Source organism: Lacerta agilis, chromosome 7, assembly GCF_009819535.1.
Source record: "Lacerta agilis isolate rLacAgi1 chromosome 7, rLacAgi1.pri, whole genome shotgun sequence".
Classification (NCBI taxonomy): Eukaryota; Metazoa; Chordata; class Lepidosauria; order Squamata; family Lacertidae; genus Lacerta; species Lacerta agilis.
Window position 1 is genome coordinate 23,423,537 of NC_046318.1, and position 14,484 is coordinate 23,438,020.

Consider the following 14,484-nt stretch of genomic DNA (forward strand, 5'->3'; position numbering starts at 1 on the left):
AGCGATATGGGAAGTCAAAGGAAAAAACAAAAAAATGTTATGTGATCTGGATGGAGCTATGTGACAATTTAATAAACTACAGTAAGTCAAGAAAGAGAGAGAGAGAAACAGAGAGGGAGGAGACAGAGATACTGTAGGGAAATATAGCTAAACGATAGATACACAGAGATAGAGGTAGATATAGATAGAAAGAAATAAAGAGGGAGAGGGAGAGAAAGACAGAAAGAAAGACAGAAAGAAAGAAAGAAAGGTAGAGGTGGAGATAGAAAGAAAGAAAGAAAGAAAGAAAGAAGAAAGAAAGAAAGAAAGAGAAGAGAAAGAAGACAGAAAGAAAGACAGAAAGAAAGACAGAAAGAAAGAAAGGTAGAGGTGGAGATGAAAGAAAGAAAGAAAGAAAGAGAGAGAGAGAGACAGATCAGCTCCCCTCCCTGATACGGAGGAAGCCAGTCCCTCTTTCCTTCCCCCCTCTGAGCCACCCCACTCGGCCTGCCCCCCAGCGCCCCTGTGCCTCTCTCGGCGGCGGTGAGGCCTGCCTTTGGGCGGGCGCGGGGAGGAGCCGGAGGCGGAGCCTCCCCAAAGCCGGCCGGTGACCCGGACCGGCGCGAGAGGCCGGCGACGTCTTCGGCCTTTGGATATGGCGGGAGCGACGGCGGCGACCTGCGCCCCCGTTTGCCGCCGCCTCCTCCTGCTGCTGCTGCGGAGAAGCCGCCGCGGAGGCTCCCCGCGGCTGCCGTCGGCCGGCAAACGCCTCAGCAGCAGCAGCTCCCTCAGCAGCGGCGGCGTCAGGTGCGGGAGGGGAAGAGAAGGGTGCCTCTGTCATGGGAGGCGGGTGCCGAGGGGGTCGTCGGTGCGAGCGCGCCCCCCCCAGATCTTGCGCCCGGTGCCACTGGCCCCCCCAGCACCACCCACGCTACGCCACTGGAGAAGATAACAGAGACACCCAACAATCTTTAATCTGTCTTGATTTCAGATTAAATCTCTGAACCACCAAAACAACTTAGAGCAGTTATATCTAACTTCCTTTTCCAGATTTTTTTGTGCAGTCAGTACATAGAGGGCCACTCGGTGTGTTACAGATCTATTATTGGCACTCAAAAGAAACCAAGCCGTAGGAAATACACCATCATGTTTATTATTGCACTAGCCCAGAGGCCATGGCACCTTCCAAAAATCACAGGAAAACTACGCACAGCATTTTAATTAAATTTGCAATTATTGAAGCAGGGGTAGCAAGCCTGCCCCCAGATGTTGGGGGACTCCAGCTCCCACCATCCTTAGTTATTGGTCATGCTGTCTGAGACTGATGAAAGTTGGAGTCTTAACAAGATCACAGTTTATCCACCTTTGGATCAAAGTCATAGAATAGACAAGACAGATTCCGAGGGAGATTGAGCTAGAGCAAATGGGGAGCATAGGAGGCCTAATAAAATTTCTTGAGGTGGCATGAGTAGCTTCTTGGAAAGTTAGGCAAGCAAATAAGAAACCGAATCTGAAGGGAGAATACATGTTACCTCTTCCAGGTTGGAGGGGGTGTGAGTGTTTTCTCTGAAATATTCACTGTGACTAGGGCTTCCATCTTCTCTACTGATGTGTGTGGTCTCAGTATTAAGTTGTCTTCAAACATCCATACAAAAGACTATAATGGGAGGGGGGAGCTGACTGCAATGTTCTTGGGTTCTCCCAAAGCCCCCCACGTAGAACAGGGGGATAGTGTAGTTAGTTTTTTCTTCTATATGTAGAAGTTCAGTTTCAAAGGGAAGGCGTTTCAGATGTAAAAATGAAGTCAAAGGGTAGGGTTTGGTTCACCCCACATTTGTGGGTGTTACGTGTAAACGTGTGGGGTCCAAATGGGAGTTGGGTGCACCTTTTGGATGTGGGGTACAAACCTTGAGTGACATAATGCTTACTGTATTGTTCTTATGTGGAAATTGTAGTGCTTCCTTTTACTACTTAGCGTCCTTTACAGGTGTTAAGGTGAGACTTCATCACCTTAAAATGGGAGAGAGATTTGGTACTTTAGAAGTGCCACAACAGCTACCTTGCACAAAGGGTTTCACCTTCTCGATTTTGGCTGCTAGTGGTCTTGATGGAAACTCTGCAGGTTGATAGATACCTTCTTTACAAAGTGACATCCAAACAATAGAGCCTTTTCCAAGCTGAATATCTGTGAGGACCCCACACATCATCAGTGGTGGCAGAACTGGTCCTTGGGCAACACAACCTTATAAATGGTCTTAAAATTTTGCATCTTAGTTGAGATCTGTCCATATCCCACCTGTATCTATTGTCTATTATTTTGGCAAATGTTTGATTTATTTTGACAATTATGTTTAATAAATTCTTCATCTGCCACTCCTATTGCTTCATCAGTGAGAGAGGCAGTACTTAACACTGTATGCTAATTGAGTAGTGCTTATTAATATAGCCATGGCAGCTTCATTTCATGTGGCAGATACTGCCAAATTACAATTCAGACAAGAATGTGTTTTAGGAGGTGATATAACATGGAGACTGTGGCCTGCAGTGCTTTTAAAATTCCATTTCATTGGGACATTGCTTCTTCTGCTGTAGCAGTCCCATCCATGTTAGCAAAATAGGAATTCATGGGCTATCAGGTGTGCCCTAGGCCTAGTGAAGTATACTTTGTCCCAGGAAAAGGAACATACAATGGAATGAAAGATTCCAATAGATTTTCTGGCACTTTCTCTTCATAAACTCAAATTTATGAGTTTCCCCATGGGTTGTTATGGTTTCTTTAGTAATTTATGAAAGAACTCTCTGCAGTTCTTTAAATATTAAGGGTATCCCTGTTTCTTACTTAGCCATAATGAAGCGGTGGTGATTTTGTGTCAAATGCGTTTGGTACGAGTGCCATTATGTCTGAGATAGCAAGATCTAAGTGTGAGTATCTAAAAGAAAAGAAAATTGTTCAGGGCAATGTAGAATACAGCTCCATACCGTTGGAATAGATGTGCTTTCTTTTTCCTCCTCCCTATGTGACAGACATTTTTATAACTAAATCTGCAGTCCTATTTTGCTTGAAGGAAAACTGGAGGTTGCTCTGCTGCATCCAAATTGCCACTGGCTTCTTCCAGCCTGCGAAAGATGTCCAGAGTGGGTTTTTCAAACTTGTCTTTTCCGTTTTCCATCAACCCCCCCACCACAATTGGGAAGGGAATTAACTATGTAAGCTCTAGAACTGGTGTAGTTTTGAGCCTGCCCTGTGGGCATGTCGGGGAGTTGAGGACTAAGGCTGCCTCAGAAACCCCCTCAGAATGCTTCGTTTCAGGCCTTGCTACCTACCAGTGTGACACCCCCAGTGGTATACTGTATGTTCTCTGAGGGAGTTTTCCACTCACATACTGGGTGGTTTGTACTGGGAGTGTAAGTGCTGGCCCACAAGCACAGCTCCTCTCTGCTGGTGGAATGCAACTTCAAGCCACTTCCAGTGGTCCCTCAGCTGGCCTTTGGCCTCTTTTGGATTTTTCTGTACATGAATTTGGCATATTATTGATGGGAAGGGTTGGGGGTAATCATGAATGATGATTAAGATAGCAGTGCTTGCTGATAAAGAAACTGCTAGAAACTGAGGCTAATTTACTTGCCTAAATAATCCTTACAATCATTCTAATTTTAGCTTGAAATTAGCTTTTAACAATAAACGTGATCTGCTGTGTTCATCTTTTTATTTAAATCTGTAATTAATGGAGATGCAGGAGGGAAATACTGTGATAAAAAATAAAGTTTTCTGCTGGCTCCCTTAGTTTCAGGGAAAGGCTACTTTTGCTGATTTTCCCATTTCATCTACCAGCATTCTATGGCCTGGGAAAACATAAACATAATTTTATTATATAAAAGTAGAAATGTGGGAAGCCATCAGAAAGTTTGGCTTGGTTGTCTTAAGTGTTAAAAGTTTGAGAAACATTTGGCTAATAGCAGTCTTTTCTTAACTGGGTGCACTCCAGATTTTAGGACTGTCATTCCATAATACCTGACAATTGAGCATGCTAACTGGGGCTGATGAGAATTGTAGTCTAAAACATTTGGAGGGCAGAAGGTTGGGGAAGGCTGGTCTAAGATGCATAATTCTTGTATTCTGCCTTGAAAGCTTTTCTAAATATATAAATAAAATAAGTTGTATGTGTAGCAGTGCCTCAGTAAAGCCAAATGACAGTAACCCAACCCAAGGAAAGTAGTAGAATATGCTTTCTTCATCATAGCTTTCTTGATACACCTTCTCCCAATGACTTCAAAACTTTCAAATAGTGTTAATACTTTGTTTCATAATGCAACAAAAATATTCACCACAATAGAACACATAACAGTGCAGAGCTCATGCTTAGCATTTGAGATGCTAAAGTGCTCCCTAAGTAATGTTTTGACACAAATATACTTGGGTCACAGAACAGTTAATTGATTTTCAAATTATTTTAACATTATTTCAAAAGAGGTGTGGAAACTCATGCTCAAAAACAGAAGTGTAAGCAATTTAGGGTTCAATTTGTTTTATAACTCTTGCTTACCCCATTCCTTTGTCACCAGATGTGCAAATGTTGCTATGCAGTTCTCGCTCTGAAACAGTGGGCAATTCATGAGAAATTACTCACTTGTTAAATTATTCTTTAGACTAAGGGCTGTGTCCAGCACTGCTGTTGCTCTAGTACAGTAGACTTCCGCTTGTCCATTTGACCTTTCCTTTCCTATCCTCTCCCTCTAGAGCAGATTTTGAGGGAGAGAAGAGGGGAAAGTCCAGTTTTGCAAATGGAACTCAATGCACAAGCGCTGGCTACAATCCTCTAGAGTAGTGTTTCCCAAACTTGGGTCTCCAGCTGTTGTTGGACAACAACTCCCATCAGCCCTATCTAGCAGGACCAGTGGTCAGGGATGATGGGAGTTGTAGCTGAACAACAGCTGGAGAACCAAGTTTGTGAAACACTGCTCTAGAGCTAAAATTACACTCATGGTTATGAATCTTAATACTCCATTTAAAGAGATGTGCCTTATACATATGTAACTGTCTGCAAGGGCGTATTTGCATAAGTTAGTTAGAGGCTTCGATTTTATGTTGTGCTCATGCTTGGTGCCTACAATTTCCCGAGTGCTGCGGTATCATTGGGGGTTTATGAAAAAATTCCCTTTGATAGCATTCACACAGTGAAAGGCCACACATAAGGAAGACCACAGGCTGCAAGTTGGCTTCCCAGGGCCCACATTGACAGTTGACATGGTCAGGTACCTGGTGAAGTAAGTGGGTTGGCAGGGAATCTTCTCTGCCCAGAAATGTCCTGTTAATGCATGTCCTTGATAGTTCACAAACATATACATATGCATTCAGCCAACATGTTCACACTGTCAAAACAAAATAAAAAATAAATCCTTCCAGTAGCACCTTAGAGACCCGGAGCTGGCAGAATTAGGAGAAAGAAACCATGGCAAATAAAAGTGCAGACCTTTGGAGCACGTATATTAGAAGCACAAATATTTACCTGTTTCACATAGGAGGAAGAATGGGGACTTCTTCCTTGGGGACTAGCGAGAGACCTGGAAGCTTGACACATGGACCCCATACCAAGGATAGAGAAGTCACTTTTGAACAAGCTACTGTTGTGGGTTTTGCTTCTTCTTCAAAAACAAGCTGTGGACTGATTCTGTTCCCATGCAGACAAAGGCAATGGTGGGAACTGAAAATAGGCAAGCCTTTTTTAGTTCAAAGCAGAACAAATTCTTGGGTACTTGAATTGTGCAATTCCTCCTAACGAGTGAAAGGAGTGGCTTGAAGGGACAGTGTGAGTCTGTGCATTCCCTTAGGTTTTTAGCTAGGCTGAAAATATCAAAGAAGCTAGGGAGTGCCAGGGGGAAGAAGTTTGGAAAGAGTGCCAAGCTGAAAAGCATGACCAGAATTACACTTTGATTCTTCTGCTAATATGTGACATCCCCTCCCACTGGGAGATGGGTTGGGTTGACCTACTGTAACTCAGAGGGAGTGCTAAGAGAGTAACCCTAACAGAGAGATAGCCCTCACAATTCAAGGGAACCTACTGGGGGGGGGCACACACATCTTGGAACCAGAAGCGAGGTTGCCTTTTATGTTGCAGCCAAAATTACTTCCTTAAGTTTTCAATCTTAAAATGATTTCTAATGTTCCCTTAGTTTGTTAGAATTTACAAATTGGCACATTAGATCAGGTGACTCATGCATCTGTAATAAATTGGCCATTACTGGATTCTTCAACTTCAGTCACTAAGATACTGTAAGTATGAGAGTGTTACTTGTTCTACAGTTATATGTCCAAACTTTATAAGAGCCCTAATCTTAAAAAGTGTGGTGCATAGAATATTATGGTGGCATTACTAGACTGCATGAATGTTTTCCTATCATTTTATATGAAGCACATCGGCTTTCATTTTGTACTGTCATACCTAAAAGCTGATCCTGAGTCCCAACCTCCCCCCTTCCCCAACCTTGAGGTTGGTCCCTGATTAGCTCCGTAGTTGCATAGCAACCACAGCTCCTCTCTCCAGCTGCAAGGTTGCAAGTAATGCTGGGGCGTTCTTGGTTGGTGTATGGCTGTGGTCTCCACTGACCGTAGCTCAGCAGTGCAAGGCCAAACCAGCAATTTCCCCTTCCTTTCCTTGGAGAAAGGCAGAGGAGCAGAGAATTTCCCCTTACTTTGCGCAAAAGCGAGGTCACCCTTGTGTATTTGCAATTTGACCCTTTTTTAAATGCAAGGAGACAGTAATTGGGAAAGTACATGTATTCACCTGTGTGGTTGCTCTCCTGATCCCTTCCCCCAGCTCAGCTCACAAGCAGGAGAAACAAGATCTATGCTTTCAGTTGATGCACCCTTATAAATAAGCCTAATCATAGTGATAATACATTGAGGCCCAACTCTGTGTCCTCCTGCAGTCTTGAAGTGGTGGACACATGAAGGACAGGTTTCTTCTTGGTAGTTAAGACAAAAGTAATGCCCTTCCTAAAGGATTTAATCTGACCTCATAGTTGCTTTCAGCAGATTGCTGCATTATCTGCTTTGTAATTTCAAATTAGCTCTAATATACTTTTTAATTGAGCTTTAGCTGTTGTTAAATTATATTATAATGTATCTGCTTTGAATACAAATGTTTTTAGAAAGATGTGATTTAAATGTAATAAATACATAGATGACCGCTACTAAACTGATAGCAAGTGTAGAGAAATTGGTTTGTAGCTTTTATTCAACCTAGATTTCTAAGGATGTGTATGCATATACTGAATTTTGCTGATTGGATTGGGAGCAGTTGTAAGGGGTTGAACTGGTTTCAAGAATTAATACAGTTTCCCAGATGTATATGCATAAGAACTAAGTCTTAAGACATTGTGTTCATGTACACGAGCTAAATATAGAGAAGTCCTTGATGGGAGGGACTCATTTGAAATTGGAGCTTGGAGTCCCTTGAGTACTTTTTCAGAATTATACACTGTATGGTAAAGTAAAACTTTTATCTGTGACTTCTCTCGTCAAGTTCCCTTAATACTTACCAACAAAATTTCAAAAATAAAAAATGTTGTTAAGTGTAGCCTTAAAATACAATACTGGAGTTTAGATATTCATTTTTTGTTTGAAACCTTAACTGGAAATCAAATGAATACCTAAACCTGGATGGAAGACCCTTTTCTCGTTTGTGGAAATGCTTTGAACTAATATTTTATCCTAAAAACAAACAGTTCTTGCATAAAAAGGCTCTTGTGTTGCACTGAGGCTTTTAGTATAAATAAATGTGTATAAATGAGACTGCTTCAGAAATGGCTAACCACTTAAAATGAAAAACCAAGTTTAATAATAGAGGCTTGTATGAAGTACATTTTGAAGCACAGGAATTAAAATTTTATACTACCACATTTGGAAAAGATATAAATTTACACACACACACACACACACACACACTTTTCCCTATTTATTTATTTGCTTGACTTTACCAAATTAGTTGTTCAATATATTTTGTGTGCACATTAGATTTTGATGGCCTTATACATTTTACCTATGAGCCAATACTGAAAGGAAACCTTTGGAATGCTAAAAAGTGTCACAAAGCAGGCCAAACATTTTTTTCTGTGTAAGCTCAGCCTTACAGTTAATAACTTGTCTAGTAGCCATTAGGACCAGAAATTCCATACAGGTGAGTGAGCAGGCTGGTGGAGAAGAGGTGAGTCTTGGCTACCTGCCTATGTGACTAGCTTTGAAATGTGTGCCGGTGACGAGAAAGGGCTTTCCCTCTTTCATGGTTATCACCGAATCACAGGTACAGTGGTACCTCGGTTTAAGAACAGTCCGGTTTAAGAATGATTTGGTTTACAAACTCCGCAAAAATGGAAATACTGTAGTGTCTTGGTTTGAGAACTTTACCTTGGTCTAAGAATGGAATCCAAATGATGGAAAGGCACCGGCGGCTGGAGGCCTCATTAGGGAAAGTGCACCTCGGTTTAAGAACGGTTTTGGTTTAAGAATGGACTTCCGGAAGGATTAAGTTTGTAAACCAAGGTACTACTGTACTTGCCTATTAGCAAGCTAGTATATTTTTTCAGGTTCTTCAAACAAACTGGTCAGAAGTTAATACTTTAGGTGCAACCATGAAGAATTTCAGCACTAATAACTGTGAAATGGGACTTCCCAGTAGAAAAGGCTATGGGTTCATGTAATGCAACTGTAGAAATGCCTTAACAAATTTTCTATTTGTGCTTTGCTCTTCCTTTGCCCTTGTTAATTGCGCAACATACAGATGTAACACTACCTATATTTGTGCAAAAAATATCTTCACTACACTGCACATATATATCAGTATCCTACTGTTATCCTAGGTTACCTAAGAGATCTCAACTGCTTCAATGTGTGTATTATTATTATTATTATTATTATTATTATTATTATTATTTATGTATTTCCTTCACTCTTCTCTCATCTTGTAAATCCCACACTTTGAATATTCTCTGCATGTTAACCTATCTTTCACTATGCTCAGGTGCTGAATTTCCTGATAGGCTGTACCAATGTGTTTATTTCATCCTCTCTGACCAAAATGGATTCCCTTTGAAATGTGTGGGTTGTGAGGCTATTCTTTATACACAGAGTGTAAAATATATACATTTTTGTTTGTTCTTGGGATTAAGATGTTCTACAATTTGAGATTGAGATGTTCTTAGAAATTTCTGCTGTAATTTAAAACCAACAACCTGGGAGAACTTTCTTCCTGTTTGGAAAATATTTGTTTCTTTTATGTTTGGTTCTTTTGTATAGGAGATATATGGAGGGTATCTATGTAAGAAAAATGAACAGTTGGCTGGTTGCAGTGTCTCATGAGTCATACAAAGGGATGACTTGGTTATACAAGTACAAATTGACATCTGGATTGCAACAGATTAGAGATTTTATAGCCTAATTTAGAAGAAGAAAAGTACTTTTGCTGTTTCTGTTGGGAATCAGAAACCATTGAAGATCATCTTCTGATCTAGTAGTGCATTCTGATCTACTTTTGGCTCGTGCTCAAACAAGAGGTCTTGTTCCCTAAGTCACTGAAATGTTCTTAGTGTTGTATCCAACATGAGTCATAGAGTAGACCCATTGAAATTATGAACATACTTAATTTAGGTTCATTAATTTCAATGGGTCTACTATGAATAGAATGTAGTGGATACAATCCTTTACTCCTTTCGCCTCCATCTTTGAAAAATTGAGAGATACACATTTGCTGTTTTGAATCTATTTAGAATTAACTGCTGCATTGTAATTTTTACTTTTTTTTTTTACTCCAAAGCATATGCTGAGTAAACTAATGTCCCCTCTGTCTTTATATGAGCTTTTTCTTTCAGTATTCCATTATAGTATCCATTATGTTAGATCTCTCTCTCTTGACAATACATTATGGTTTTATTAAGATACACACAAATACATATTGTGAAAAAGTGTGCACATCTATTGTCATACAATATCTAAATTCTCCCCAGATGCATATATATTTATACACACACATGCGCAGATCTAGCCATTGCCCAAAATGAAACTTAGATTAGATGGCACTCTCTCAACATGTTTTTATCTGCTGGAAATGATTTTGTGCTGTGTTCTTTTGCAATGCAGAGTGACTATAGAAATAGGACTTTGGTCTTGAACGTTGCGAGAAATCTGTTTGTTGAAGATGCTTTGGAAAACACATATGTTTGTTCCTTTATGGATGGAATATAGTACTTGTTCTTTGTGGTAATCCATTGGGAACATCTCTTGTAAGAGCTCCATTTCAGAGAAAGTGGTTGAGGGCCACCACATACTGGTGGTGAATGGAAACACCCATTTTTTCTACCATCCATATGTATCTGCTGATTGACAAACATTCCCCTTCACACAACATGCAGGGCAGGGAGACATTTCTATGATTAAACAATCAATCAATCAAAATCAATCAATCAATCAATCAACCAACACTTCATTACGGTCGTAGACCAGCATAAGGAGGGAGGAGTAAAATCATTTAAAACCATTGTTTAATACAAACTGTGGCTTAGCATTGTTATTTTTGTTATTCATCCGACTTGTATACCCTCTTCATCTGAGGACTACAGGGCAGTTTGCAATATAAAAACACAAAAATACATAGCATGGTAACAAACAAAAACAATAACGCCTGCCACAGTTTGAAAGTATTGTTATATGGCATGACGTTCGAACCAGGCCATCATACATTATATTCAAAGAATGCTCAGCATGGTTTAAGACAAACTAACTTACTGTAACATGCAAAGGAAGCCACTGTGTGTGAGGGAGAGAGAACATATTTGGCATTTGAATAATAAGTCAGTATAAACTTTTATTTTTGCTAGTAACTTCAGTTTAAATGGTTTGTATGATATAAGTCACCATGTCTTTAGCCATAGGCTTTTCAAGTTAAAAATGAGAAATATTTTGTTTCCTGTAATATGTTGACACAATACTTAGAGTTAAATGCTGTGGGGTTGTAGTCAGTGGAGGCTTTGCACTAATAAAAAGTGTTTCTGCTCAATAAGATGAGGCAGCTAACTTTTGGAAGTCCTTTCGATCTACTGCAGTCCCCGGAAGCAGTTTTTGAGGCAGTGGAAGGGATTGTAGTTTGTGAGGTGAGAAGGATGTGTTAGCTTTCTTTTCCACACTGTACATCCCTATAGCTTTAATAAATTTTACCTCCTTTATCTTACAGGAGAAAGAGTCAGTGTGTGGAGGGGGAGAGGAATGATGAAAGAATGTAAAGAACCCATAAGAAGCCTTGAATTTCTCATTGTAATCTCACTTTCCTTTCTTTTTTAACAGATTAGATAATGGGGATGTGACTTGTCCAAGGATTTTCCAAAGCATGTTGTTGCTAGAGTTAAAAGCTCTTGTCTTCTGCTAGTTGTTCTTTCCATCAAAAACCATGAGCTACCTCATTAAATGTCATGAATCATGGTTACTTTGTGTGACAGAGCAGTGTTCAATGGGTATAGTAATTTTCAATGTGTGACTGAAGCTCACGCAGCATAGCAGTGCACATGATAACAGATTAAACATGTGGCCATGGTACAATTTTTCTTTTACTCATCACCATGACAACAAGTTGTTCACTTTCAGTACATACAAAATAATTGGAAGAAGTTTAAGTTTCAGATTCTTTGATCTCATAGAGTAACAAGCAGAGGTATAGTTAATTGCCAGCATTTAAAGGGCACGATTCTACTGAATATGCAAAGTAACAGCTGTTTTATTGAGTATATTACTGCAAGTAGTTCATCGTGTATTTCACATGTACATTTTTAAGCTTTCACAAGCAAGTCTTCATCGCCATCTGTAATCTTTCTTCCAACAGGTAGAGAAAATTGTTGATAAAAGGAAAAACAAGAAGGGGAAAACGGAATATTTAGTGCGGTGGAAAGGCTACGAGAGTGAAGATGACACGTGGGAGCCCGAACAGCACCTTGTGAATTGTGAGGAATATATACATGAATTCAATAGACATCACAACGAAAAGCAAAAAGAAAGCACATTAACAAGGACAAATAGGACATCTCCAAATAATGCAAGAAAACAAATTTCTAGATCTACTAATAGTTCTTTTTCAAAGACCCCAAAGTCCATAGTTATTGGAAAGGACCATGAATCAAAAAACAATCAGTTGTTTGCAGCGCAGAAGTTTCGGAAAAACAACACTCCTCTTTCCAGTAGAAAAAACATGGACCTTGCAAAGTCAGGTATCAAAATTCTTGTGCCCAAAAGTCCTATCAAGAGTCGGACAGCAGTGGATGGCTTTCAAAGTGAAAGCCCGGATAAGCTGGACCGCATTGAACAAGATCAGGAGGATTCTGTAGCACCAGAAGTGGCAGCAGAGAAACCTGTTGGAGCTTTATTAGGACCTGGAGAAGAACGGGCTAGGATGGGGAGCAGACCAAGAATACACCCATTAGTGCCACAATTACCTGTGCCAGTAACAGCTACCATTGCATCTGCATTAACAATAAATGGTAAAGGTAAGTGTACATGCATATTTTGGCAACCTTGTACCTTAGCAAAAAGCTGTTCGGCTCATTGCTTGCAGTAGTGTGTTTTTGTTTTGGCGTAAGAGCTGTGCTACACACAACAGGTGCATTGACATGTGACGGTAAGCCATGGCTTAATGGTTTACTGTGAGCAGGCAGGTGGTTCCGGCTTAGCACCTCCCTGCTAGCCACAAACCATGATCCTTGGTTTAGCATTACACTTGAACTAGGGGTTGTGGTTTCTTCCATTCAAACCGTAATTTTGCAAGCCAAGAACAAACCTTGGCTTCAGATTGTGATTGTTTGAAGACACATTTATAGTAAGCCATTAACTCACAACTTACTGTGGCATGTGAATGAATGCACTCACTGTCTCAGTTGCTTTTTTTTCATTGATGAAAACTGCCAAAAACACTTAAGAGTTGGATTCAATTAAATAGTTGCGCTAGTGGAAATCAGTGCAATGAGTTCACCAATTCAAACGGGGCTTTGCTCTGCTCTCATCCCCCTGTGTCCTGGGTACCCCTAGCCGAGGAAGGCGTACACCTGATAGTTAATTCTTTGACAAAAGCACTTACTTACAGCAACTCCCATGGTGCTCTGGGTATGCCCATACACATCCTTCTAGCCTCTATGCGGATATCCCCAGATCTGTACCTTGTGGTGCAGTTGCGGCGGCAATGGGACCACACACCCCACCAGCTTATGTACCCCCATGAGGCTTCTCCTACATGGAAGCCATTGCTGCTCTTCTCTCTTCCACGTCCCATCTGGATCTAGGAGACAATGGTGCGGGGGGGGGGGATTTTCCTGGCCATCCCTCACCTGAATAGCCTCTTTCTCCAACGTGTCCTGTGCACCCATCTTCATCTCTGACAGCTCTGGCCATTCTTCCTCCCCCTGCCCTGGCTCTTGCCTCATGGCTGGCTCCAAACCCCATAAATCACTGACCCCATATTCTGGGTCAATCCCCTGGTATTCTGCCTCCACTACACACTTGTCAAAGCCCTGCCAGTCCCTGACATCCTGTGTGTCCCATGCCCCCCCATCAACTTGGGGGGTTGGGATAACCCCAGAACAGTGAGCAGGGGGAGGGAAGTTTGTTCTGTTTGGCAAGCAGAAATGCTTGCACTGAGGGAACTATTTTATTATGTCCTATTGAATTCCACCACCCTAAACATTTGCCAATTTGAGTTTCCTGAGATAGTTGCAACTGGCAAACTGGCATTTTCAGTAAGTTATATTTGTTGTCTTGTCATTAGGTTTACCTTTCACTAATACTGCATTATTGCTTTCTGTTGGCTCACGTATCTTGAAATTGGGCCCAAAGTAAGCAATGTTTCATTGATGTTAGGAATTAGTCATACAGCTCACGGACAATTTGATAGGAAACAAGTCATATTCTCACTTTTCGTTTTCAGATTTATGCATTTGTTCTTTGAATCATTCCTTGAAATAATCCCACGGAAATTTTTTAAAATTTTAATAGCTCTTCGGCTGCCCTTGCCTTTGTGAGTTTCATTTTATGCCATGCTGAGCTGATGATGGCTAGATGTATGGTATTAATTATTTCCCTGTTTTCCTTTATTCAGTAGTGGTTCTTAATGCATTTTTTTTTTTAGTTCTAAGATCATGGAGCAAGGATCTGTTTGTTTTTCTTTCTTTTTGTAAAGTACATGGCATTTTATGTGAAGACATTGAGTAGAAGTGGCTTGCCTGGTAGGGCAGAACCCCAGTACTACCAATCTGGCAGGAAAGGTCGCTACAAAGCATCAAGGTGTTTAGTGCAGTATGGCCAGACCAGTAGGAACACCAGATTGACTTTTCTGGTGCACACACACCATAATGACCCCCCCCCCACACACACACATGTAGATGGGAAGGGCTTGATCTGCTCTTCAGCATTACCACCATGTGAACATTTGAGCTGAGGCGATAGTTGCTTTCCTGGATACATTCAATAGGGAGTAAGTC

The 14,484-nt window shown here is 40.8% G+C and overlaps 1 protein-coding gene across 3 annotated transcripts in view; it reads left to right on the forward strand.

Annotated features, from left to right (window-relative positions):
• Nucleotides 1-14,484, forward strand: part of CDYL (chromodomain Y like) — an 89,261-nt gene that overhangs the window by 22,013 nt on the left and 52,764 nt on the right. For 2 of the 3 annotated variants that reach the window (XM_033154500.1, XM_033154501.1), the window contains exon 2: nucleotides 11,844-12,501. In XM_033154500.1, coding sequence (XP_033010391.1) covers nucleotides 11,844-12,501 — 658 coding nt within the window. The remainder of the gene's footprint in view (nucleotides 1-11,843; nucleotides 12,502-14,484) is intronic. The other variant, XM_033154503.1, reaches the window with a different exon arrangement.